General features: G+C 53.7%; 1 protein-coding gene across 1 annotated transcript in view; it reads left to right on the forward strand.

Moving 5' to 3' along the window:
- The first annotated feature begins 2,518 nt into the window (after positions 1-2,518).
- The window catches only part of BCO1 (beta-carotene oxygenase 1), a 32,697-nt gene continuing 8,086 nt past the window's right edge, over positions 2,519-27,129 (forward strand). The window contains exons 1-8 of the mRNA XM_002711706.5: positions 2,519-2,675; positions 4,847-4,975; positions 10,319-10,448; positions 11,962-12,109; positions 14,122-14,269; positions 17,143-17,369; positions 18,908-19,165; positions 26,777-26,882. Coding sequence (XP_002711752.3) covers positions 2,612-2,675; positions 4,847-4,975; positions 10,319-10,448; positions 11,962-12,109; positions 14,122-14,269; positions 17,143-17,369; positions 18,908-19,165; positions 26,777-26,882 — 1,210 coding nt within the window. The 5' untranslated portion in view covers positions 2,519-2,611. The remainder of the gene's footprint in view (positions 2,676-4,846; positions 4,976-10,318; positions 10,449-11,961; positions 12,110-14,121; positions 14,270-17,142; positions 17,370-18,907; positions 19,166-26,776; positions 26,883-27,129) is intronic.

Below are 27,129 nucleotides of genomic sequence, written 5' to 3' on the forward strand. Positions count from 1 at the left end.
GTGGTGTGCTGTTGAAATTGTCTGAGGAACACACGCTTCTGCTCTGCTGCCTGCTGTTCCCACCAGCAGTTCTGAGGTGGGAAGCGTCGTGCAGCGGGGAAGACGTGCACTGATTCATTGTTAGCCTTGACCAAGCCCCCACATCTCTGAGCTTGGGGAATGCAAGATGCAAATGGCTTCCTTACAGGGATGAAGAGGGACTGACCAGACACTGCTGACACAGTGCTGGGCATGGTGCTTGGACAGATCAAGCATCCACGCGTAGTGGATTTTTTTAAAGTATTCATTTATTTTGAAAGCAGAGCAATGGAAAAATTTTAGTCTATGTGCTGCCGAAGCAGTGGAAAAAGACACACACACAGAGATCTTCCATCCAGTGGCTCACTCCCCAGATGGCCACAGCAACCAGGTCGAGGCCAGGCTCAAGCCAGCAGCCAGGAACTCCAACCTGGACTTTCACGTGGGGACTTGGGCCATCTGCTGCTGCCCTCCCATCACATTAGCCGGAATCTGTCAAAAGCAGAGCAGCCAGGACTCTAGTGGATGCTCCAGTACAGGATGCTGGCATCACAAGGAGCAGCCCATGACCCCGCAAACCCCCTGACTTGGTGCTGTCCCCACCAGTGACCAACGGCTCGGGGGACAACAGGCCCAGGGTTGTTCAACCTCGGACTCAAGTCTCTGAGGTCTAAGCCCTGAGCGCTCGCTTCCACCCCAGGTGGTGTCACTTTTTTTCCCAAGCCTTCGTGTGTGCCAGACATTCTTATTTAATCCTCACAAGGACACAGCTTGCACAGCTGAGAATACGTAACCCCAACGTGGATACACGTGTTTACACCAGACGGTGGATAGACTGGAGGGAGGGCTTCCAGGGAATTTGGGTCAAAGGGAAGTGCCCTCTGGGAAAACGGAGAGGGTAGTGACCTTGGTGGGTGCCTGTCTGGAGCCAGGTCCTTTGCCAGCCCCTTATAGCCACAGCCTTAGGGTCTGATTTTCTCATTCCATGTACAGGTGAGGAAGGGGGTAACCAAGGACAGGCACAGAGACGGATGAGTTGGAATTTGAATCTGATATCGACTCAAACACGGAGCTCTTTGCCCTGGGGCTGGGCCTCTTGGCACCTGCCACCCATGGCAGAATCTTCTGAAGGTATTGGTGGCTGAGCTCCACCGACAGAGATTTGGAGTCAGTGGGTCTGGAATGCTCCCCCCTCCCCAGCAGGTGGCTCGAGTGAGCAGCTGGGGTGGGCGCACAGCCTGCTAAGCAGCTCTGAGATTCTGGAACGTGGGCACAGCCCAGAGCTGACAGTCATTGTGCTCAGCTGGCCTGCACCCAGACCTCACCACAGCCTCTCCTCCTCCTCCCCCATAGAGAACGGCTGCCCTGTTGTTCCCACGGCGTGAGACGTGATGCCTTCATGAGCGTTTCGCTGCACTCCCTTGGCGGATTGAGTGTGGGTCTCGGGCACTGACCTCTCCTAACATGAGAATCCTGGGGAGCCCTCTCACCAAAGGCAGCCACCATTTTGCCCTCTTGTTCAGCCAGGAAGTTGAACTAAAAGTTTGTTTTCCACTACTCTCTAGAGTTCCTGAGAAAAGTCTGGGCTCTTGCTATTTATTTATTTATTTTTAATTTTATTTATCTGAAAGGCAGAGAGAGAGAGAGAGAGATTTTCTATTTTCTGGTTCACCCTCCAAATGCCTACACTAGCTGGGTCTGGGTCATACTCAAGCCAGGAACCTAGAACTCAATCCAGGTGTCCCTCACGGTGCTAGGAACCCAAGTACTTGAGCCTGCTGCCCACCAGGGTGAGCCTTAGCAGGAAGCTGAAATCCAGAGTGGAGCTGGGGACTCGAGGTGTGTGGTGCCTAGTGTGGGATTCGGTTGTTCCCAAGTGGCATCTTAACCACTGCACCAAATGCCCACTCCTCTCCCTCTTTTTTTTTTCAAGTGGGTACATGAAACATTTTATGTTTCCTTCTCCCAAAAAGGAAAAAATAGGGGCCAGCATTGTGATATAGCGGGTTAAACCACCACCTCTGACGCCAGCATCCCATACGGGTGCCGGTTCATGCCTGGCTGCTCCTCTTCCAGTCCAGCTGTCTGCTATGGCCTGGGAAAGCAGGAGAAGATGGCCCAAGTGCTTGGGTCCCTGCACCCACATGGGTGTTAAGAGATAAAGGAAGGAAGGAAGAAAATGAATTCAGTTGCTTTTTACATTTGATGTTTAGGACACATAAAACATAAAACGCTTCCTGTCACCACAGACATTGTCCCTGTGAGGTGGAGCAGCACTCACGGGAGAGTGAGCTCCAGGCTCCCCCGGCTCCGGGCACCTGTCACAGTCCTGTGTGCTCTGATCGTGAGCGTCTCCAGTGCCTGAGATGGACGCCCAAGCAAAAGGCTCTGAGTTCTCTCCACTAACTCAGGAAGGAGCTTCAGTTGGTTATGCCCAAAGTGAAACCTGAGAGTGCAGGGGATTAAAGATTAGCCAGTCCTGAGAATCGCCCTGTGACCAGCTTAGAGAGAGGTGTGGGGAGAGGGGCAGCTCCCGAGAAGGCGGAGCCGTGCAAGTTTGCGGCTGCTCCCACTGTCACTCTGCACCCCAGCAATGGACGTCCTATTCGGCAGGAATAAGAAAGAGCAGCTGGAGCCGGTGAAGGCCAAAGTCAGAGGTGAGCACTTGGTATGAAAGGCAGGCTCTTCCTCCGTGCTGAGACGGACACCCTCTTTCTGATGACAGAAGCCACGCTTACTGCACATTATTGTCGGGGCCGGGGGAGGGGGAGTGACCTGTGATGTAGACATATCTGCTGTGAAGCTGTCACTCAGTTCACCAGGGAGACAGCAGTTGTCCCTGCTCATGGGAGGACGGTGTCACCAGTGCCACCACTGGTACCTCCTGGACAATGAAACTGTGTGCAGAGGCGGCCCACTGCAAATGTAGGATGTATTTGTGCAAATGTGTGCATGGTAAATTCAAGATTAGTATGCTCGTGCACACTTGCCGGGCCGTGGAACAGTGCACGAGGGTTTCTCTCAGGTGCCCACAGGTGTGATTCCAGCTCACGAACACCTGCAGGGCCAACGAGCTGGACCCAGAGCAGCCTCTCTTCAGGCACAATCTGTTAGTCAGCTTCTGGCTTCGTTTCATCCGTCGATTTCTCTTGATTTCTCCTGATTGGGGTGGACTCATTCCTTTCACTGTCCAGTTTAGGCTCCAGTGGGCAGTCACAGGCCCTGAGCTCTCTGGTCCCCTGAGCAGCCCTCGCCCGGTTCTGAGAACTGCTCACGAGTCTGCTCGGGCCCACAGGTGTTTCTGATTTTGGATAAAGCTCAGGTGCCAGACGCTGATTGTGTGTGTGTTGACCTGTCTGTCCAGGGAGGCCAGGCCAGGGTCTGGCTGAGCAGGAAAGCAGAAAGGAGCCTGCAGGGAGGCATGAACGCTGAGGGGACGTGGAGGGGCGCCACAGTGTCTGCTCCAGTTCCATCTCAGGACAGAGCTCTCCAGCAGAAACGTAGTGTGTGCCACTTGTGTACTTACAAAAAAATTCATCTTTATTGGGAAGAGAGGGCGAGAACCTGCTGGTTCACTCTGCAAATGTCCAGACAGTTGGGCCAAGCTAAAACCAGGAGCCTAGAACTCAACCCAGGTCTCCCATGTGGATGGCAGGGGCCCAGTGACTTGAACCACCACTGTTACCTCCCAGGGTCAGCATTGGCAGGGAGCTGGAATCAGAAGGTGCAGTCAGGAAATGAGCCCAGGTTCTCTGATGTGGGCCGTGGGCACATTAACTGCCGTGCAAAATGTCCCCTCCCCCACTTCTTGTGTTCAAAAAAGAAGGAAGGAACAGAAAATTAATCTCCAAAGTGTGTTTCCTTTCATACAACGTCTCCAGAATATTACCCATGTTAGCAATTGCTCAGGAGATATTTTACTTTTCCCTACTCAGTCTTTGATATCAGCTGTGTGTTGGAGTATCGCTCCTCTGGTTCAAGTCATGTCTGACAGCCATGTTGCAGGTGCACAGTCACCACAAGGCGCTGCTGGCCACCTCGCTGCCTAGTGCAGCTCTGGCCTGCCCTTGCCTTACTGCTCTGTGAAACAAGCACCCACTCTCCTTCAAGACTCAGCCCGGGGCTGGCACTGTGGCATAACGGATTAAGCCGCCATCGCATATGGATGCCAGTTCGAGTCCCGGCAGCTCCACTTCTGATTCAGCTCCCTAATAATGCAGCTGGGAAAGTAGTGGAGGATGTTCCAAGTGCTTGAGCCCCTGCACCCATGTGGGAGACCCTGGAGGAAGCTCCTGGTGCCTGCCTTCAGCCTGGCCCAGCTCTGGTTGTTGCGGCCATTTGGGGAGTGAACCAGCGGATGGAAGATTTCTCTCTCTCTCCCTCCCTCCTCCTCTCTCTCTCTCTCTCTCTGTAACTCTGCCTTTCAAAAAAAAAAAAATCAATCAATCTTTAAAAAAAGAAAAAGGAAACTTGGCCAGGTATCCTCCTCCAGGAAGCTACCTCATGTTCCTGGTGTCAGCCCACACGGAGCGAGGTTCTGTTCTCTGCAGCCCCCTTGGCTGAGTCTTCAGCATGGCTTCCACCACAGCGTGTGCTGAGTGCCTGTTGTCCTCTCTCCTCATGGACACGAACAGCTGGGGGACAGCTGTTCCATGCCTGCAAAGTGCCAGGTGGATTATACATTGTGCAGAAACAAGCCAGCATGGACTAGTGGTGCGGCCAGTGGTGCTGGGGCTCCCTCCACAGCCCCATTCCTCTCCACGGCGGTGTCTTCCTTTTCTTGGGTTTGGATGCGGAGTTGGCGACTGCAGATTCTTTCTCCCAACAGGTCAGATTCCCCCATGGCTGCAGGGCACCCTGCTGCGCAACGGGCCCGGCATGCACACGATCGGGGAGAGCAGATACAACCACTGGTTCGACGGCCTGGCCCTCCTGCACAGCTTCGCCATCAGGGACGGTGAGAGCACGGGGCAGGGGGTCCGCTGAGGCTGCTGTGGCTCACAGCCACGGGTCTCGGGACCAGCACCACACACGGCTCTTCTCTTGCCAGACCAGAGGTCACGAGTCTACGACGGGTTTTCCACTGTGCTAAAATCAAGGCTCTGACAGCGTTGCCTTCCTGCTGGAGGATCCAGTGGAGAATCTGTCTCCATGCCTCTCTAGCTCCTCGAAGTCATCTGCGTTCCTTGGCCTGTGGCTCCATCTCTGTCCTCAAAGCCAACAGTGTAGCATCCTATAGTCCCTGCCTGTCTCTCTCTGCATCCTTACACCTCCTTCTCTAACTCAGACCCTCCTGCCTCCCTCTCATCAGGACCTTGGTGGGGACGTTAGTCATCCAGAGCGATCTCCCCATCTCCAGATCTGTGAAGTCCCTTTGCCACGTCAGGTGACAGGTTCCAGGGATCAGGTCGTGGACATCTCTGGGTGTGGGGAGGAGGCACCATGCAGCCTGTCTCGGGCACAAACCTCCCGGGAAAGATGGCCCTGCCTCTTTTTCAGGGGTTCACCTTGCAGAATGACACGTGTCCTCAAGAAGGTAGGCAAGGGCAGGTGGCAGCACGCGGGCTGTGGAGTCAGACACGGTGAAAGCAGGGAGACCACAGGGCTGAAAAGAACGCAGCTGAGTGTGTGGTCCCAGGCAGGGGCGAGCAGTGAATTGGGCAGGTCGCCCAGAGCAGGATCAGAAAGCTGGATCTAGGGCAGAATGTGAGAATTCCACAAATGAGGCGACATTCTGGCTTAGGAGAAGGGCTGCAAAGCCTCTGTTGGCCCTTGGGCTGTCTCTTGTCACTCTTGAGACTTGCACGAGGTGGGTTCTTAAGGAAGTCTGCTGGGTTGTAGGTGGCATCAGTGGGGCTGGGTCTCAGAATGGAGAATTTGTGACTGGATGCTCCAGGCTTGGCATGGTGAACTGTGGCCAAGCCAGCCTCAGTTTCCTCACCAGTAAAATGGGCTTCTTCCTCCTCCTGACACCCAGTGCATGCTCAATACATGAAAAACCCAGCAAGATCCCCTGGCCCACCCATTAAATCTGTAAAACCCAGGGCGCACCCATGGCGCACGCAGGGCTTGGGTGAATGTGACAGAGCACCATGCTTCTGACTTGTTTCCCGCTGTGGGATGAGAATCCCTCCATGCCAGACCCCTGCCCAGCTGCCCAGGTGGCCCAGGACCGAGCGCATCAGAGAGGCCACAGCTGGGCCACAGCCTTCTGTCATTTCTCACAGGCTCAGGGGTGAGTCCGGTGCACAGCCCAGGGCAAGAAAGCCCAGAGGCAGAAACCAAGGCTTTAAAAAGGCAGCAAGGAGAAGAGCAGAGCCGAGGGGAGGGAGCTGGGTCAAGGGCAGGGTCTGAAGACCTGCAGACAGATCTCTGTGTGCCTGTCCTCGCTTGCTGCCCTGCCCCCAGAACCATCACACTTGGCCCGGTCCTCGGAGTCCCTGGGGCAGGAGCATGCCTGTTCACCGGGTCTCTGCAGGAGGGAGGAGGCAGGGGATGGAGACTGCCTTGGGGCCCCTCCTTTAACCGTAGTCTCAAAGCCGGGTGTCAGCCGTGAGTGATTCCAGAGACAGCTTCCCGGGCTCTGGGGCCAGGTGTGCAGCAGGAGTGGGAGGCCTGTGCACGGCCAGCCTGGGCTGCCAGCTTACTTTTCAAGGGAACAACATTCAGCACCTTAGCCAGTGCTTTCAGGGTGGTGACTCCCCAGAAGGGTGGCCGGCAGAGGACAGGCTGGCTGCGGGGACACCATGGTGGCACTTGCACGTGGCCTGTAGCTGGGCAACAGTGTGTGTGGGCTCAGCCACCCCAGGCAAGTCTCTCTGCCTTCAGATTTTGTTGGACCATCCGGAGTCTCGGAAGCCATCTTTTTTCCTCCCTCCCTCTCCCTCCCCCTCCCCCCTCCCCCTCCCTCCCCCTCCCCCCTCCCCCTCCCTCTCCCTCCCTCTCCCTCTCCCTCCCTCTCCCTCTCCCTCCCTCTCCCTCTCCCTCTCCCTCCCTCTCCCTCTCCCTCCCTCTCCCTCTCCCTCCCCCTCTCCCTCTCCCTCTCCCTCTCTCTTTCTCTCTTTCTCTCTTTCTCTCTTTCTTTCAAATTTGTTTATTTACTTGAGAGACAGAGTTACAGACAGAGAATTCTTCCATCCTGGTTCACTCTCCAAATGACCACAATAGCTGGAACTGGGCCTGTCTAAAGCCAGGAACCGGGAGCTTCTTCCAGGTCTCCCACATGGGTGCAGGAGCCCAAGGACTTGGGCCATCTTCTACTTCATTCCCAGGCCATCAGCAGGGAGCTGGATTGGAAGTGGAGCAGCCAGGACTTGAACCAGCGCCCATAGAGGATGCTGGCACTGCAGGTAGATGATTAACCTGCTGTTCCTCAGTGCTGGCCCTGGTAGCTGTCATTTAGCAGAGGCAAACCGTGTGCCAATGGGCCAGACGCCGACCGCTTCGTTTAAAGCAGCCTACCCTGGGAGGGGAGGGGGATTCCCAACTTCCCGGTGAGAAAACTAAGGTTCAAGGAGGTGAAGAGGCTTGCCCAAGGAAACCCTACTTCACTGGGGACCACTGCAGGACCAAGGCCTGGGCCCCTCTGTCTACAGCATCTCAAGCCCGTGCTTAACTTTCACTGAGTGCCGGCTGTGCGTGGAGGGCTTTGCAAGCCTTGCATACCACACTGTAAGGAACAAATCTTGATCCTCGCACCAGCGCGGCGGGGACAGGGGCTTGCCTCTGACCAAGGGCAAGTTTACCGTGGAGCACTCATCCTCAGAGTTGGACAGGAAAACACAGCACTGCCATTAGAAGTCAACACAGCAGGGGCTGGCACTGTGGCCTTGTGGGTGAGGCTGCCGGCTACAGTGCCGGCATCCCATATGGTCTCCAGTTCGAGTACCAGCTACTTCACTTCCAATCCAGCTCTCTGTTTTGTCCTGGGAAAGCAGTGGAAAATGGCCCAAGTCCTTGGGACCCTGCAGAGAGACCTTTGTGGCCAACTGGGAGGTAAACCAGCGGATGGAGGACTGTTCTCTCTCTCTGCCTCTCCTTCTCTCTGTGTGCAACTCTGACTTTCAAGTAAATAAATAAATCTTTTAAAAAATACCTAACCAAGATATTAAAAAAAGAAGAAGAAGTCAACACAGTGGTGACTCCAGCAGGTGTGGGGAATTCCGGCCCGCAGGCCACACATAGCTGTAAAATCATTTGGTCCGGCCCTTCCAAGGCAACCGCAGAAGGGACTTCAAATTCAATAAATCTATAGCAGGCTAATTTTTTAATAGAGGTAATATTTAGTTATTTATAAGATTTATTTGTTTTTTTAATTTTTCATTGGTTTAACAGATTCATTATGATGTGATTTTGAAGGACATTATAATCTTCCCTTTCTTCCTCCCTCCTTCCTTCCTTCTCCCTTTCTGTCTTTTTCTAGAATTTGAGATAACATATTTTATATTACCATGAAAAGGCTTAATACTTCACTGGATAAGAAGCTTAACAATGGGCCGGCGCTGTGGCGTAGCAGATAAAGCCACTGCCTGTGGTGTTGGCATCCCGTATGGGTGCCGGTTTGAGACCCGGTTGTTCCACTTCCAATACAGCTCTCTGCTATAGCCTGGGAAGGCAGTACAAGATGGCACAAGTCCTTGGGACCCTGCACCCATTTTTGTGGGAGACCTGGAGGAAGCTCCTGGCTCCTGGCTTCCAATCAGTGCAGCTCCAGCCCTTGTAGCCAACTGGGGGATGAACAAGCGGATGGAAGACCTCTCTCTCTCTGCCTCTCCTTCTCTCTCTGTGTAGCTCTTACTTTCAAATAAATAAAAGAATCTTTAAAAAAAAGTTTAACAAGTAAAAAGCAAAAAGACCCTAGTTTAGTGGGTAGCAAGCTAATTTTTAAGTTGATGATTTTGTACGATGCTATAAATATCCCAAAGGCCCTTGGCAGAAAAAGTTCCCCACCCCTGCCCAGAGGAAGAGGCAGTGACAGACGAACATATGAAGGGGCTTCCAGGGGCTGCTCGTGTTCTCTTTCCTACATATTACTTTATTTTTATTTATTTATTTTTAGATTTTATTTATTTATTTGAGAGGTAGAGTTACAGACAATGAGAGAGAGACAGAGAGAATGGTCTGCCGTTGTTGGTTCACTTCCCAAATGGCTGTAACAGCTGGAGCTGCGCTAATCCAAAGCCAGGAGCCAGGTGCCTTTTCCCGGTCTCCCATGTGGGTGAAAGGCAGAATCAGAGAGAGAGCGAGAGCGAGAGAGAGAGAGAGATCTTCCATCTGCTAGTTCATTCCCCAAATGGTCATAACAGCTGGGGAGTGACCTGGGTCTGGGCTCAGCCAAAGCAAGGAGCCAGGAACCACATGGGTGCAGGGGCTCAAGGACTTGGGCCATCTTTTGCTGCTTTCCCAGGCATGTTTGCAGGAAGCTGGATTGGAAGTGGAGCTACTAGGATTTGAACCAGTACCCATATGGGATGCCGGCACTGCAGGCAGCAGTTTAACCCTCTGTGCCACAATGCTGGCACCTAAGTGGAGTCTTAGCAGTGGCTCCCAGCGTCCACCCCAAAGACTTCTGCTTCTTGATCATGATGTGGTTGACTTAACTCTGTCCAACGTGGGAACTTGGGAAATGTGGTCAGGCCAGAGGGCTGTGCTGACATGTTTTCAGGAATGGACAGGAGAGTGAAACTGATCATTTTTCCTGGTTAAGAGAGCCCACTTCCCTTGCCGGCCTTTGAATTGAGATTACTGCTCACTGTGCAAGGTACTTAACCTCTCTGCAGCTCACTTTTATTAGGTCAGAAATGGGGTGTAAGGGCCAGAGTACCCAAGCCCTTTGCATTTCTTCTGGTGAGAAATTTGAAACCAGGGGGCTGGCACTGTCCACGAGGTGCCGAGGAGGGGCTCACAGAACTAGATGGAGCCCTGAGGGAAGGGAACCCAGCCCACGTAGGCAGTGTGGCCCACTGTTTCTGGCCCAGCGCTCCAAGGGCCTTCCCTCGAGAGCCACCAGTGTGGTGGAAGATACAGCCGATGGCCTGGGCCTGCCTCTCTTAGCAAGCACTAATGAGCAAGACGACTGAATATTTCTAAGCCTCAGTTCCCACATATGGACAACGGGGTTAGGAAGGGCACACTCATCTCAAGTGCAAAATCCCTGTGATGTCGTATTCCAGATGCACACACACATCAGTGGCACCTGTCCTAGCAAACTAACCTCCCCCTCCTCCACCCAGGCCCTGGAAAGCTGGCTCTAAAGCCCGGAGGGTGTCAGGCTAGGGCTGATCCTCTGCTTCTTTTCCAGGGGAAGTCTCTTACAGGAGCAAATACCTGAGAAGTGACACGTACAACGCCAACATCGAGGCAAACAGGATCGTGGTGTCGGAGTTCGGAACAATGGCCTACCCGGACCCCTGCAAAAACATATTTTCCAAGTAACTGCTCATTTTTCATCTGACTGCATCCTGTGCTTTTTGATATCTGTGATGGTCAAAGCAGTCCTCTGGTGATTTTCTCAGAGCGGCAAAGCAGAAGCCCCTGGGCCTGGGCTCCGACCCCAGACGTCAGGCAGATCTTGACGGCTCATAGCAAGAGAGGCAAAGGGCATTTGACAAATTATTAGGTGCCCTCCCATGTGGCTGGTGGGAGGACGGTTTGGAATTTTCTATCAGAATTACAGACGCATGGTCCCTTCGGTCTACAGACACAGTCACTCGTGTCTGAGATGGCAGACGTGCCAGGGTGTTCCTGGCAGCATCCTCTGTCAGAAGAAACTGAAAACAGCCCAAGTGTTCATCAGCAGGAGGGCAGCTTACTAAATAACAGTGAAAGTGTGCAGGACTCTGCCATGCAGAAGTAAGAAGGAACAAGGGTGCTCTCTGACCTGTATGCAAATATTTGCAAGAGAAACTATTAAGTAGGAAGAAGAGCAAGGTGTAGAAAGAGCATTTATCTACTCTGTTTTGTGCAGAAAACCAACAGGAACTCTGGGTTTGTATTTGCTTATATAGGCACAGAGATTCCGAAAGGATGCTTTGAGGCGGTGGGAAGCTGGCGGGACAAGGAAAGGAGAGATCTTTCACTGAATCCATTATAAATCATCTTGGTTGTGATCCAACAATTAAATTCTCAGCCAGGGACTCGGAGCTTCTGCGATATGTCTGTTCTCTCCTCTTTAGATGTAGAAGGGTTCTGAAAGGGTTAGGGGGGTACTGGCCCAGGGATGGAAGATTACTCCTGCTTTTCCAGAACTGACATCCTCGCCTATTCCGGTATCTGGCCCTAGGGCTGGCACAGGGCGAGCCCTGAACTCTCACAGATGGGGAGCAGGGGAGGAGCCAGTGAGAAAGTGGGGGAGGGCCATGAACTAAAAACCTCAACCTGGGGAGCACCCTTGTAGTTACAGAATTGGTCAGTAGGGGGAGCACTACTCAGTACTCAAATCCTGTCTGATTTCACCAAAAGCCTTTGGGTTTTCTTTCCTCTTGCTCTGACTGCCTTCAGGTTGAAAGGGTGCACTCATCCATGGTTTGTTTTCCTTTTTGGAAAGAACTGCTTTCTTGGACAAATGCGAGATAACCAGGGTGGACTCACATTACTGCCAAAGTGGGGATTGGGAGTTTGCTGGGCTTTGGGGGCCATGAAGTGTAGCAGGCAGGTTTCCAAAGAGCTACTTTAAAGCCACCCCTGAATGCCTGCTGGCTCTGGGGAGGGGGGAGACATTGGGATCTGTTAGTCCAGGAGGGGTCAGTTGACACCCGTGTTGTCCTGGGGACTCAACATGGTAGTATCTTTGGGGAACCTGATGCCCAAGTCCCCAGAATTCCTCAAGTGACCCCCTGGGACCGGCACTTTTAGTTTCCTAGCACTTGGAGTGGTAGGAAACCCTAGGGCAGAACTTTCTGGAGAGACATGGCCATGCACCCTGCCAATCTGCTTTCTCCGCAGAGCTTTCTCCTACTTGTCTCATACCATCCCCGACTTCACAGACAACTGCCTGATCAACATCATGAAGTGTGGGGAAGACTTCTACGCGACCTCAGAGACAAATTACATCAGGAAAATCAACCCAGAGACCCTGGAAACCCTGGAGAAGGTTTGGACGAATCTATGAGCAGCATCGTTCCTGACTCAAGAAAGGGACCTCCTGGGGGGGTGGGGGTGTGGCCGTGTTGCCTGCAAGAAGCTCCCCAGAGGGTCCCCTCCTCTAATGCAGTTCCATCCCAGGCTTCGCCTAGCACAGCCCACGGAACTAAACTCCGGGCTCCTTTGAGGGTGGGGGTTGTGTCATTTTCACCACTGTGACTGTTGCTTTCTTGTGCTCTGGTAACAAAGCTGCCGCTGTATAACGGCCTTTTGATCGTTGATGGCCTGAGGATATGCTGGCGTCCCGTGAGATGGGACTGCCTCGTGGCAGCCAGCAGAAGCTCTTAGTGTGTGCAAGTTCCTTCACGATGTCCACACAGCGGCAAACCACCTGATGACACATTTTGCTCTTCTGGTTTCGGGAGCTGCCAGCACCTTGGTGTTCCCTTGGCTTGGAGACATGCCACTTCATCTTCTGCCTCCATCACCACGTGGCATTCTTCCTGTGGCTCTGTGTGTCCAACTCCCCATCTTTGTAAAGGCACAGGTGGTTGGATGGGAGACTGCTCTAATGCATTGTGACCTCATCTTTAAAAAAAAAAATTCTTATTTATTTGAAAGCCAGAGAGAGAGAGAGAAATATTTTCCATGTGCTGATTCATTCCTCAAATGGTGGCAACAGTCAGGGCTGGGCTAGGCCAAAGCCAGGAGGCTGGAACTCCATCCTGGTCTCCCACATGAATGGCAGAGGTCAAGTACTTGGGCCATCTTCCACTGCTTTCCCAGGCACACTAGCAGGGAGCTAGACTTGAACTAGTGCTCTGGTATGGGATACCAGCATTGCAGGCAGCAGCTTAACTCACTGCACCACGGTGCTGGTCCCATGACCTCATCTTAATTACAATTGTAAAGCCCATATTTCCAAATGAGTTCATGTTTGTAAGTCCCAGGATTAGGACTTCAGCATATATATATATATATATATATATTTTTTTTTTTTTTGAATACACAGTTCTACCCATAAGTATGTTCTTGGCCTTGTGGGAACTCAGTGAGTATTTGGATGGATGGATGGATGGATGGATGAAAGAGTTGGAGCACTTGCAATTCCTAGCAGTCCTACCCTGTATTGGCCTGAAGAGGGAGGCATGAGGCAGACAGCAAGGCCCTCGAAGATGCCACTCCTGGGGAGGCTCAGTGAACGTGTGCATGAAAATCGATAGACCCACTTGCAGTTTTCTGCAGCTGGTGTTCAAAGCCTGAAGCCTTGGCAATGCCCTCTAACAATCTGGTAAAGACAGCGCTTTTCTTAGCTGGGAAATGATGTCCAGCTCCTTTTAAGCTAGGAGGCATGGGTCCAACTGATGTATGCTTTCCACAAAAGAGAAAACACTGGGAAAGAGCAGAGCATTCCCTGACTCTTGACTTGAGCTTGTGTTGTCCTGGGGGACAAAGGGCATCTAGTTGGTTTCCGGCCACCCTGTATTTCCACGGGGAGAGGGGCTCATTTTCCCACTTGTTACTGAAGTCTCACTTTGACCAAATGGTCTTGAAACCTCCCAGTCCTTAGAAGAATCCTATGAGAGAGGTCTGGAGATCTACAGCTTTGTGGAGTGCAAACACAACATAGTTAAAGGACTTAACCAGAACGTCACAGGGCAGAGGCCAAGAGCCACGCTCTGGCTCCCTCTGCCTGAGTCATTGCTCAGAGCTTTCTATAGTGAGGCATCAACCTCCAGGCCTAAGACACATGGCAGGGCCAGGCAACAGGATGGGGCAACAGCCACAGAAAACGGTGCAGCTCACCAACTCCCTGCAACCTGCTCACTCCAGGATCCCACCCCACCCAGTGCGAGGTGTGAGGTCCCCAGAGCAAACCTGGGAGGTGCAAATTCTGCCTTAGTTTCCAATCAGGCAACGTGTTGAAAACATCCTTCCTCTCTCTGAACCTGGAGTGAGTCGGCTCTTCCCAGAATCTCTCCCTCCCCCCGTTTGATACCATGTGGCTGCTGTGTTCTGCAGGTTGATTATCGTAAATATGTGGCAGTGAATATGGCAACAGCACATCCTCACTATGACGCTGCTGGAAACGTTTTCAACATGGGCACATCCATTGTGGACAAAGGGAAGACAAAGTATGTGATGTTTCGGATCCCTGCCGAGGTTCCAGGTGGGTCATCCCCAGGAATGCCCACCAAGCACAACAGCCGAGTGCGGCGCCTCCTAACACCCCCGACTCATTGATGACAACACTTGGGGTGATGCTTCCCCCACAGGTTGTTCAGGTGACCATAAACTCAGCTTTCTCCTGCAGAAGAAAGGAAGAGTTGCTGGGAGTTCTCGTGGAGGAAGGGTCTCCCTTTATTCTAACCTAACCCCCCATTTTTAGGCCCCAGTTCATTTATTTATTAATTCATCCATCTGCCCATCATCCTTCCACCCACCCATCTAACCATCCAACCCATCCACCCAGTCACCATCCACCTGTCCATCCACCCAACAATCTATCCACCCACTCATCCACCCACCCACCCACCCACCCATCCATCCATCCATCCACCCACCCACTCACCCACCTACTCACCTCTCCATCCAATCATCCATCCACCCATCCACTCAACCATCTGTTCATCTGTCCAGACAGCCAGCCACCTCCCCATCTAGCCATCTATCTATTCTAGCCTTTTCTTTAGGCTCTAGTACTTTATTGCATTCATTTATCCATCACCCCATCCCTATCCTTCCATCCATTTCTTCACCTTAGGACAAACTTTTGCAGACCACGGCTGTGCCACCCACATGTTCCCCAGCCCCTGCAGCCAGACTCCCAGGGTCGGTCAGGGAGCTCTATCTGCTGGGATCCACTCCAGAGCCCCACCCTGCTCCCCGAGCTTTCTGAGCCTCCTCTACTTGGGCCGGGCTCCTGGAGCACAGCCCAGGCCGGCTGAGATTGCGTGTTCCCGAGGGGGAAGAGGGTGAGGTTCCCAGCCCATGTTTGTCCAGGACCCTCCTGGGAACCACACCCAGGAGACTAGGCCTCAGAGGGCAGCTGCACGGGGCTTAGGAGGCCACAAGGAGCCACAAGAGCACTCGACTTGCCTTTCTGGTTTAGGACTGCTGTTTGCATCTGGGCTCCCTGCCGGTCCCCTTCCCCCACTGTCCTGTGGAAACTCCCAAACGAATCACCAGGCTCTGCCAGGATCTGGGAGCCCCTGAGGTCAGAATATACAATGAGTGTCCTTGTTAAATGGAACTCCCGGTAGTTAGGCCAATAAAAAGATCGAGGGTCAAGTTCAGAATCCGGGAAGGTCAGACTTGGGGACCGTCTGGGCATCTGAGTTTGCCCTCCCATGTTACAGAGGAGGACTGTGGGGCCCGGAGCGGGGGAATCAGGGGACATGGCCATGGTCCCAAGTTTGCAGGAGCCACTGACACGTAGGTGGCAGTTCTGAGCACCGACTCCACACTGGAGCACCAGGGGTCATGCCCCGGCTCCCGCTCCCCAGCCAGGGTGCTTTTGTTTCAGTGTGCGTTGTGCTCCATTTGTTTTGTGAAGAAAGGAACCATCCCATAACCCCGGAGCGTCCCTCCCTCCAGCCAGCTGATTACAGTGTGCACAGGTGGCCTCCAGAGGGGCGGGGATGTTTGCAGACAGCTCATCATGGAGCAGCCCCAGGCCTGGGTGCGGAGGCCTTTCGGCCAGGGCCTGACTCATCCCCACAGAGGATGGGAAGGGCCCACGTGTGCCGAGCACCGTTGGCATCCGGGTGCCTGGTGAGCTGCTTGCCTTGCTGCGCGATCTCATTCCGATCTCTGCCTTCGCTACCAGAGGAGGAAGTCAAGGCTCGGGGGCTGTGTGTTTTCTCAGCATAACCCTGTGGCTTTGGCTACGGTGTTAGAATGTTCTATCAAGCCTCAGCTTCCCAGTGGTCACATGGGCACCCCATACCCTCACTTCCTTCTCAGGATCTGTATAAAAGCCCCTGTCACTGTAGGTTCTCGGCCCCATGTCCAGGTGTTTTGGTTTTTGCTTGTTATTTTAAATGTTGGTTTATTTATTTGGAAGGCAGAGTTGGGGGGGTGGGGAGAGGTCTTCCATCTGCTTGTTCACTCCCCAAATGGCCACCGTGGCCAGGGCTGGGCCAGGCCAAAGCCAGGAGCTTCTTCTGGGTCTCCCATGTAGTTACAGGGGCCCACACACTCAGGCCATCTTCCACTGCTTTCCCAGGCACACAAGTAGGGAGCTGGATGGGAAGTGGAGCAGCTGGGAAACTCACCAGTGCCTGTGTGGGATGCCGGTGTCACAGGCAGTGGCTTTACTCGCCATGCCACAAAGCTGGCCCCGTTCGCCCAGGTGTTTCAGAATGGACAGTATCAAGAGAACCTCACGGAAAGACTGTGACACACATGTCCAGTGATGGTTCAGGCACAAGAACAGAGCTTAAGCCTGTGTAGGCAGCTTGACATGCAGAACCCCAAGCCCTGTCCCAGTACACAGAGTCAAACTGCATCTTCCACCCATCCCTAGCTGGTCCTCACTCGTAAAAGTGTGAGACGCACCGGTGCAGAACGGGAGTCAGCAATCCTTTTCCTTCAGATGGCCAGATGGCATGAGTTAGGGCTTTGCAGAACACGTGGTCTCTGTCGCAGTGGCTCAAGTTGGCCCCTGGAACTGGAAGACAAAGCCAGCCATGGCCAACACAAAGAGGAGTGAGCCAGGCCATGTCCCAGATAAAACTTTAATCACAAAAGCAGGTATCTGCTGGGTTTAGCTCCCAGGCTGTGTCATAGACCCCTGGCCTAGAGGCTTTCTCTGTGGTTCCGTGGTTTTCAGATTGGACAGCCAGCGTGGGCTGTGGCAGCTGCACCTGCTGAGGCTGGTGTCGGGCTGTGGCCCCTGCACTGACCTTGGCAGTGAGATCCTTGTCTGGTCTTGGCCGCTGTTGGAAATTTCATCTCCCTAGCGACAACGTCGGTTGTAGGGGTGGTGATGGTGTTGGGGGCCCAGCTCCTGCGCGGTTCCCAGCCCTTGCTTTCCTGCAGAGGCCAAGGGGAAGGGGACGCGGAGCCCCCTGACGCAGGCCGAGGCGTTCTGCTCCGTGCCCTCGCGCTCCCTGCTCTCCCCGAGCTACTACCACAGCTTCGGCATCACCGAGAACTACCTCGTGTTCCTGGAGCAGCCTTTCAAGCTGGACATCCTCAAGATGGCAACGGCGTACATCCGGGGCGTGAGCTGGGCGTCCTGCATGGCTTTCCACCCCGAGGACAAGGTGCGGCTTGGTGGGGGGGGGGGGGTAGGGAGGGGCAGCCATCAGCCTCCCCGAGGTGTCTGAAGCTGGGCGGTCCTTCACACTGGCCCCTGCCTGTGTAGCCCCTTGTCCACAAGTCGCTGGACACAGTCCCAGGAAGGGGTGTGACCTTGGGTAACCTCAGCAGCCAAGGCAGTCCTCACTGGCCCAGCAGCAAAGGGACCCTGTCCTCAGTCCCGAGGGCGGGCAGGGCTCCTCACACCCCTCCAGCCTCTCTGCTGCCACCAAAGACAGGGCGGGCAGGGGCAGGGGCAAGAGGAGGTGGGCCGGAGGCTCCGTCCGCATCATGATGCTAGAAACTTCCACCCAGAGGTCCAGCAGAAACATCTCCTGTAATTCAGCTACGCCTGGGTGCTCCCAGCACGTGTGTGCAGGTGTGTGTGTGCACACGTGCACTGTGTGTGTGCATGCACTCCCATATGGATGTGTGGGCGTGACTAGAGTTCCTGGCTGACTTCCTGTTGTTACCTTTGGAACAGTGTTTCGGATTCAGGTAACACACGTGTATATGAAGTCTCCTCCCTAACCCCGCCACTCTCCTCCCCTGCCCTGCCCACTCCGCACTCTGGAGGGAGCCACCATTCCCAGTGGGCATCCCTCCATGTTCTCTGTGCGTTCGCACAGACGGTCCTGCTGTGGTGTCTCTCCTCTGGGAGGAGAGCGAGGGGGCTGAAGGGGTGAAGGCATTGGCTCCCTCTCCCCTGCTGCTCATTTCCCAGGAGAGCCCTGACATCTCACATACCTGGTATTTATTGTTGGCCTCACCCCTGCTGGCGTATAAGGTCCATGAGAGCAGGGAGTGGCTTTCTTTTGTCTTTCCGGGTTCCCAGAGCAGTGCCTGATGCACAGCAGGGGTGGGCGGCTGACCTGGAGCTTGCCCTGCAGCAGAGCCTCCCCACGAGGGAAGCTGGGTGGGGGGAGGGAGCTCCAGGTAGGGGGAAGTGGAGGGGGTGTTGAGGCCTCCAGTGCAGACCTCTGGGGATTCCCTGGCGTTTAGAAAGTGAGAAGACTTGGAGCCCTGGGAAAGGCTCGTGGGTGCGTTTGGAAGAGGACTTCTGGACGACTCCATGTGGCTGGCTCAGGGGTTGGGTCCTGAGGGAAGGGGGGCCTCAGATGTTCACCCCATCTTTGCCTCCTGCATCGAGCCTCCCACCACACCGCTGAAGCCCCCTTCCTGGCTCCCCTCTTGATCTCCAAAGTCTGATGATGGGGAAGGGGGAGAAAGAGGCGAAGCCGGCCCAGGAGGCAGCGGGACGAGGGCACCGCGCAGCCTCAGCGGCCTGCACAGGTACTGTCCCCTGGTGGCTGCAGAGGCCTTGGCAGCAAGCGGCCCTCCTGCCCGTGCTAGAGAAGCGCTCACGGAAGTGCCCCGGGACAGCTCCGCTTACACACAGTAGGCCCAGGCTAGTACCCGCCAGACGGGGTGTTGGCCGGCCCGCGGGTGCACAGCGCTGGCCCTGACAGGGAGAGCCCAGTGCCAGCTGTGCGTCTGCTTTCAGACCTACATTCACGTCATCGACCAGAGGACCCGGAAGCCCATGCCCGTCAGGTTCTACACGGACCCCCTGGTGGTCTTCCATCACGTCAACGCCTACGAGGAGGACGGCTGCATCGTGTTTGACGTCATCGCCTACGACGACAGCAGCCTCTACCAGCTCTTCTACCTGGCCAACCTGAACCAGGCCTTCGAGCAGAATGCCAGGCTCACCTCGGCCCCCACCCTCCGCAGATTTGCCCTGCCCCTCCGCGGGGACCAGGTAACGCTTCTGGGAAGGAAGTCCCCCATCCGGAGACCCGAGCCCAGGCAGGGAGTTCTGCGGGCGCTCATTTGATTGGCATCACAATCCAGAGTGACTGTACTTACAGAAAAACCGAAAACATCTTCATGATTTTGTCAAAAGTGGTCAAAATGAGTGGCAGAATCTTTAGCAAGTCAAGGCAAAGGAAAAAGTAAAATTCCCCGAGCTGTGTCACTACCGCCACAATCAGTTTTGTTTAAAAAAAAAGTGGTTTATTTTTTCATCTTTATTTATTTTATTTGGAAGGCAGAGAGAGACAGATCTCACATCTGCTGGTTCATGCTCCAAGTGCCCACAAAAGCTGGGGCTGGGCCAGGCTGAAGCCAGGAGCTGGGACCTCCACATAGATCTGCCACTTGGGAGCAGCCCCCACTGCTGCCTCTCCAGGGTGCGTTGCCAGGAAGCTGGGAGCGGGGACTCGAACCCAGCATCTTCGCTGCTGTGCCACCTGCCCACCCCACAGTCACCTTTAGAATATTTCATCACCCAAAAAGGAATGCCACACCCTCAGCCATCACCTCCTCATGGCCCCCTGCCCCTCCCCCATCGCCTCCCGAGCAGCTCCTAATCTACCTTCTATCTCAGAGGATTCCAAAGGGTCTCAGAAAGTGTTTTCATAAGAAAAATGTGCAAGGATTTCAAAGCTTCTTGCACCAAAGTCCACAAAGCAGGGGCAGATGTTTGTCCCAGCAGAGCAGTAAAGGTGCCCACAGCCCACACTGGGGTACCCGAGTTCAATTCCCGCCTCCGGCTCCCGACTCCAGCTCCCTGCTAAGGCAGACCCTGGGAGGCAGCGGTGAGAGCTCAAGCGATTGGGCCTCGGCAGCCCATGTGGGAGACCTGGATTAGGCTCCTGGCTCCTGGCTTCAGCCCTGGCCTGGGGCTATTGTGGGCATTCAGAGAGTGAACCAGCAGATGAGGGCTGTGTCTCCCGCTCTCTCTGTCTGCCTCTCAGTAAACACTCTTCTAACCCATGCGTCATCTGCACGTCTCTCCCTGGTATTAAGCATCCTGCAACGGCGTCGGTTTAAGTACCCGCCTAATGGCAGGAGTCTGTCACCGTCTGCCCCCGTGGTCCCCCGATGCTGGGCAGATGTGTTCCTGCACGCGATGCTCCGTGCAGTCACTGTAGATCTGCTGCAGGTCTGGGCTCTGAGTGAGGCTCCAGATCCCACTGACTTCATGCCTTAATTAATTTAAATTAAATCAAATTTGATACAATTAAGTTTTGATAGCTCGCATTTACCAGCTACATGCGTGTGCCAGGTACTTTGCTAAGCATTTTATTTTCCTTACCTCATGTAATGAGCTAAACAACCTGTGGGAGAGGTCCCCAAATTAGCCTCATTTTAGAGATGAAAGAAATGGAGGCTCAGAGAGGTTAATGACCGTGCCCCAGGTCACACAGCCCAGAGTGGCAGAGCCAAGGTCGGAACGGTCTTTAAACCCACGTTTGTAACTGCTAAGGGGTAGTATGGCTGCTGCTCCCCCAGCGGGCCTCCTGGATGGAGCGCAGATGGGTCACAGGGACTCCAGCAGTGCCCTGGAGCGAGGGGGGCCAGTCCCACCCTTCCTGCCTGGATCTTTGGGGCAGGGTTCAGCCAGGTTCTCAGCAGTGAGCATTTGCACCCAGGTCTATCTGATGCCACAGCTGGATTCTCTCGTCTGTCTCTGGTATCCCTGCTGCAGTTGTCTGCGTGTCTCTGCCGCGGCTTTTACCGCGTCTCGCATCACCTCTGCTTCACGTGTCCAAAGCCATCTTTTGCTTTCCGTGAACCAGCTGCTTTCTTGACTCAGGCGAGGGGGAGCGTCTGGCTTCCCGGTGGAAGCAGCCTTGCCTGCTGCACAGAGAAGGCAAGGGTGAGAAGGCAGGGCTGGACAGCAGGGGTCCTCAGCCTGGGGCCAGGGCCGCGGCCTGCCAAGCCCCGACCAAAGTTTGTGAAAAAGCAATTTTTTAAAAAGGATTTATTTATTTGAAAGTCAGAGTTACACAGAGAGAGAAGGAGAAGCAAAGAGAGAGAGGTCTTCCATCTGCTGGTTCACTCCCCAGATGGCCACAATGGCTGAAGCTGTGCTGATCCAAAGCCAGGAGCCAGGAGCTTCTTCCTGGTCTCCCATGTGGGTGCAGGGGCCCAAGGACTTGAGCCATCCTCTACTGCTTTCCCAGGCCATAGGAGAGAGCTGGATCAGAAGTGGAGCAGCCAGGTCTTGAACTGGCGCCCTTAGGGGATGCCAGCACTGCAGGCGGCAGCTTAACCTGCTACGCCACAGCGCTGGCCCTGAAAAAGCAATTTTTGAAAGCATGAAGTGTTAGAGACTTCATGGCATCCAAGATGCTTTCCTTGACCATTTGAAAGGATTGAGAGAAAAATCAGGGTTACTTTCTCTCCACGTGACAACCCCCCCCCCCCCAATAGAGCCACACCCAAGCCTCTGGCCCCTGAACCCTCGCCCAGGAAGCAGCTCGGTGGGGCGGGGGTGGGGGCAGGGAGGCAAATGTCAAGGCTGAGCTCAGCCCATGTGTGGTGTGCATGGTGGTGCACGCTCCCTCCCAGGGCCTACACACCGTGAGATTTTACCACCTTTACCCACGCGGAGGGTGGCTGGTTCCCATGGAGCCATGCGGGGAAGGTGAATGTGTGTGTTTGTAAAAGCCGTCGTGTGAGCTATCCAGTGCTTTGAAATAGCAAAGGTCAGCAGAGCCTGGGCTGGGCAGCTCTGATCACGCCGTTGCATGGCTGTTTATGGTCCCTTAAACATGTCCTCTTCACTTTCATGTTGCTACACCTGCCTCTGGAAGTCGCACAGTCGAGGAGGCAGACACCGCCTTCCGTGTGCAGAGCCGCAGCTCTGGCTCCCTCCTGTCCCCAGGCCACTGCGAGGCCAGCTCGAGCAGATGCTGCCCTTCGTCAGACGGCCTGCACGTCTCGGGTCTTTGCCCTCTGTCCCCTCTCCTGCTGTCCTGTCCCACCGCACCTGCGACTCCCTGGCTGGGTGGCCTGTGTCTCAGCACCTCAGTTCTTCCCTCCTTACTGCCCTGGGGTGAGGGCACACTCTGGAGCCATTTGCTCGCCTCTCTTTCAAGTGTCAGGTGCCTGCTCAGTCCCCTTGTCCCTTGATGCCGAGACTCTGTCATGTGACTTCATCCCTTGCACTTGGAGGGCACTCGTTAAGCTCTTAAATACTGGTAATGGATTAATTAAAGAGTTTAGCAGGGTCTCTAAATAGGGCACAAAGCAGGCCGGTGTTGTGGCACAGCCGGTAAAGCTGTACCTGTGATGCTGGCATCCCATATGGGTACCGGCTCCTGTCCTGGCTGCTCCACTTCCAATCCAGCTCCCTTCTAACAGCCTGGGAAGAGCAGCGGAAGATGGCCCAAGTGCTTAGACCCAGGCTACCCAGTGGGAGACCTGGATGAAGCTCCTGGCTTCGGCCTGACCCAGTGCTGGCCATTGCAGCCATATGGGGGAGTGAAGCAGCAGATGGAGGACCTCTCTCTGTCTCTTGCTCGCTCTCTGTAATTCTGACTTCCAAATAAATAAACAAGTCTAAAGAAAAAAAAAGTTAAGGGACACAAAGTCCTTCTGTGGCATCAGAACCTGTGCCTGGTGAGAGTGCTCTCCAGTAAATCCAGCAGTGAGCTGGATTTAAAGCCCCAGACTGCCCCAGAGTCCCTGGCCTTTGGGCCAACTGGGGTCAAAGGAAGGCGGGGCCATCAGGGCCTCTCAGCTGCTGGGCCTGTTTATGTGGGACTGCCGGTGTCTAGGGCAGGGCTTGGCAGGGGAGGGGGCGTGGCTGGGAGACATCTGACATGTACAGACAGCAGGGGACAGCTGCCCTACAGTCTTCCTGGCTGCCTTGAAGCAGGGATCAGAAGCACTCCCCAGCCATGCAGGAGGGGCTGTGAGAGGACGCAATTTGGACTTACGACTCCTGCATCATTAGATTAGAGTTTTGTCTCCCGATGCAGAGAGAAGCCATGGTTTATCACGATGTGCCGGGCCATGTGTTCAATGCCTCTTCTGCTCTTAGACCCTGGAAAGAGGGACCCTGGCCCTGGGCTCAGCACTAAGGAGGCCCTGCTCTGCCCTTCTGGTCTGCAGCACGTCCCCTCCTCCTCCTCAGGTAGAGAGTCCCTAGGACCTGTGGATCCTGCCCAGCCATTGCCCCCCTAAATGTACTCAGGACCCCAGTCCTGCTTTGATGTCTGCTTCTGCTCTCCCAGGGCCAGACTGAGCCACTGGAGTGCCCACCCTGGGCCCATGCAGTGGCCAGGGCTGGCTGAAGTCTTGGCTGTGCTGGCTGGATCACCCATAGAATTGGGGGCAGAGCCTGGGGTGAGAAAGAAGGAGAGCCAGGGGCCAGAGACCACCTTAGCCACACGATTCCAGCTCACCCCCAAGGTGTCCTAGGATTTCACGTTCACTCATCCTCCCAGACCACCTGCCATGTTGCTGGAACATTCTCTCTGTGCAGTACAGGCACCACTTAAAGATGTGTGATTTTATTAACTGATTTTATTTTTCTTATCCTTAGTTAAAGGTTAAATCTGAATGAGTACCTACGGCTGGTGGTTGCTGTATTGGGCACTGCAGTTCAACACAACATTGCAAGGGTCTGCGTGTCAAGTCAAGTGGGGAGATAGTGTTCTGTCTATTTGGTTGCTATGGTCGGATAGATATTTCGTTGGTGAGCCTTCAGTTGTACTCTCATCCTGGGTCCTGCACATTTCAGGGACTGGCAAAGGCTTTGTTAAACCACATCCCAACACTCTGAATTATTTATCAGCCCATATCCACAAATGGCAGAGCGAAGAAACTGCTCGACCTAGAAGAGTTGCCTGCGAGGTTTGCGTTAGGATTTGATTGCGAGTTGTTCTGGCTCCCAGGTACTATGATGGGTCTAGCTAGCGCTGGCTTGGGTGTTTTCACAGCCATTATTTAACTTAATCCCAAGCATAATCCTTAGATACAGGGCCTTGGGGTGACACACTCAGTCCCAGGCCACCCTCCCACCCCCCAGCAACTCATAGATGAGGAAGCAGACCCAGCAAGGTTGGGGGGGGGTCAGATTTCACACCCAAGCTAGCTTCTGGGGGATCGCTGTGAGTGTTGCTTCTCCTGGGAGTTCTCGCAACAAAGCCGTGCCTGAGCAGCCTGCAAGGTCTTGTTGAATCCTGGCTGGAAAGCGATTTCTTCCCAAAGGCCTCGGAAAGCAGCCGAGTCATGTTGGTGGCTGCTGGGTGTGGAAACATTCAGGGTGTCTCCCTCAACCAGTCGGACAGGTTTCAGGCCGGAGTTATAAGACATCTGCATCAGGGCTGGGATGGGCCTCCCGCTGGCTGCGGTGCCATGCAGGTGCAAGGGCTGGAGCTTCTTCCTAGGACACCGCCGATGTCCTGGGCACTGGGTTGCTCTGTTCATGTACCTCATCTCCAATGCTTCCAACAGCCAGCCTGCGAAACACGCGTTTTGCCCCTCGACAGTTGACGGAAAAGCTCATGGGGTCATGCTTCCCCTCATTCTGTTAGCAGTTACTTCCTGGGAGCCAGTTGCTATGTGCCGTGCAAAATCTGGTCCCTGCCTTCATGGGGAAGACAGGCATAAAAGAAAGCAGCAGCTTCATAAAGGGGATGGTTACGGCCTGGGACGAGCCCCTGGGAGACCTTGCAGATTTGGATTGAGTTATTAGGGATGTGTGAGCTGGGATTTGCTGGATCGCGTGGAGCTGGCCTCAGGGCCTCTGCACCTGCTTTGACCTCTGTCCTTGGCACTCTTGCTTCTGGGCAGGGGAATTGCACTGTGAGGGCCTGGCCCCAGGCTCTGCTCTGTGTGACTCTGGGCAAGTCTCTTTCTCTAGCCTCAGTCTCCTCTTCAGTAAATTGAGGGCTTGAACTACAGCAAATCTCAATGGCGATCAACTTGACCCGTTCCCAGCAAAGAACCAGGATGATTAAAATAGCTTGGTTTTGATTCTGAAAGCCATTTTTGGAAAATGTGAATGCAAAATCCCCCCTAACTGTGATTTTTTTCACCTTGGTCCTCAATGTCTCCCAGGGCTTCAGCCACCCTCTTAGCCGTGGCAGCCATGTAATAATAATTAGGATCATGGTGGTGGTGGCTAATAACACAGTGGTTCCCCGACCTGTGGATTCAGTTACCCACAAACAAGCATGCTCCAAAATTATTCAGTGGAAAATCCCCCAAATAAACAATCCATGACTTTTACGCCATGTGCTGAGCAGGACGAAGGCTTGCCTCACCTCTCTCTCTGTTGCCCAGGGCAAGATTCACCTCTTGTTCAGCGGATCCCCACTGCATAGGCCACCCACTGCTACCCTCACCTCGGAGCATGGTTATCAGATCAGCTATGGGGGCGTCACAGTGCTCATATGAGGGGTTCGGTGCTCTCTGTGGTTTCAAGCATTCCTGTGTGTCTTGGTGTGCACCCCACCATGGATGGGGGTTGGTGAAGATGACATCATCAACCACAGCCACTCACAGTTTTCTAGCACTTTCTGTGAACCAGGCACTCTCATAACCCGTTTGTGTGGATGATCTGATCTCTTCTAATCAGCCCAGATGCTGGGAGATGCATACCCTATTATTATCCACATTATGCAAATAAGGAAGCAGAACTACATCGAGGCCCAAGGTTAGAGTTGGCCGGGGGTGGGGGGTGTTTGGAGAGGGAGCAGGAGACGCCCAGTAAACACTTCATTGTAGATCCCTCTCCTGGGTTAGGATGACAGTCAGGTAGCGAACAGCCAAGTCTGCTTGTGAATTGATCCCAGAGAATGGGCTTGAAAGTTGTCTCTCTCCCACATAATTTTTATTGCGCGTTTGTTTTCATTTCAACAGTGGTAACTTTTCATAGGAGAAAATGCTGAAAATGTGGAGAAACACAGAAGAAATTAAAGTCCCCATAACTCCGCCATCTGCAGTATCTCACATAGCATATGCTTCTCATGAGCCTTTTGAAGTTCTTTCCTGTGCACGGACTTCAAAGAATTTTGCAACAAAATAAAGCTATCTTTTAATTCCATGAACTTCTGAAGCACCCTCATAGGTCTTCTCGATGTAATTTTTCATGTGGTTGAGCCCAGCCTGCCTGTGTGATTTGTCCTGATGTTTTTTTCACCCAGTGTTATATCATAAGCATTTCTGATGCTATTCAAAGCTTTATAAACATTTTAATGACTGAAGCCACCTTTCACAGGTGACTCATCCAGTGTTTAAGAAGCAACTCTTAGAAGCACAGGCATTTTCCCCGGGAGGGCGAAGTTTGCACAGAGTGACAGTGGCTCTAAGAGCCTTGCTTCGACCACCCGCCAGCTATGTGACCTTGGGGCAGTGGCTTCAAATTGTCTATCCACATTAAAAAAAAAAAAAAAATCGAGACTCCCAGCAGTAAGATAGCCACTTGCTCTGGTTCATGGGAGGCCTAGCAAGATGACGTGCACTGATGTGTTTTGGAAATGTACATGGAAAAACAAAGGTTTGCTTTGGATAACAAGTGTTCCTTTATTTGTTTATTTATTTGTTTATTTTTGTGCTGATTTCCTTTTAGAATGCGGAAGTGGGCTCAAATTTGATCAAGCTGACGTCCACTACGGCGAGAGCCCTGAAGGAGAAAGATGACCAAGTGTACTGCCAGCCGGAATTCCTGTATGAAGGTGAAGTGCACCCTCTGTCTGTGTGTAGGGAGGGGCTCGTTGTCATGGCAACCCCAAGTTTCTGATGTAGCGAGATGAAGATCAGAGGCTCTTGTGGGGGCCCCCATGACAGCATCTAGGGACATTTCTCCTTCCTGTATCTATTTTAATTTAATTTATTTTATTTGAGAGATAGAGTTACAGACAGTGAGAGGGAGAGACAGAGAAGGGTCTTCCATCCACTGGTTCATTCCCTAAATGGCCACAA

Source organism: Oryctolagus cuniculus, chromosome 18 (assembly GCF_964237555.1).
Source record: "Oryctolagus cuniculus chromosome 18, mOryCun1.1, whole genome shotgun sequence".
In the NCBI taxonomy this organism is placed as follows: Eukaryota; Metazoa; Chordata; class Mammalia; order Lagomorpha; family Leporidae; genus Oryctolagus; species Oryctolagus cuniculus.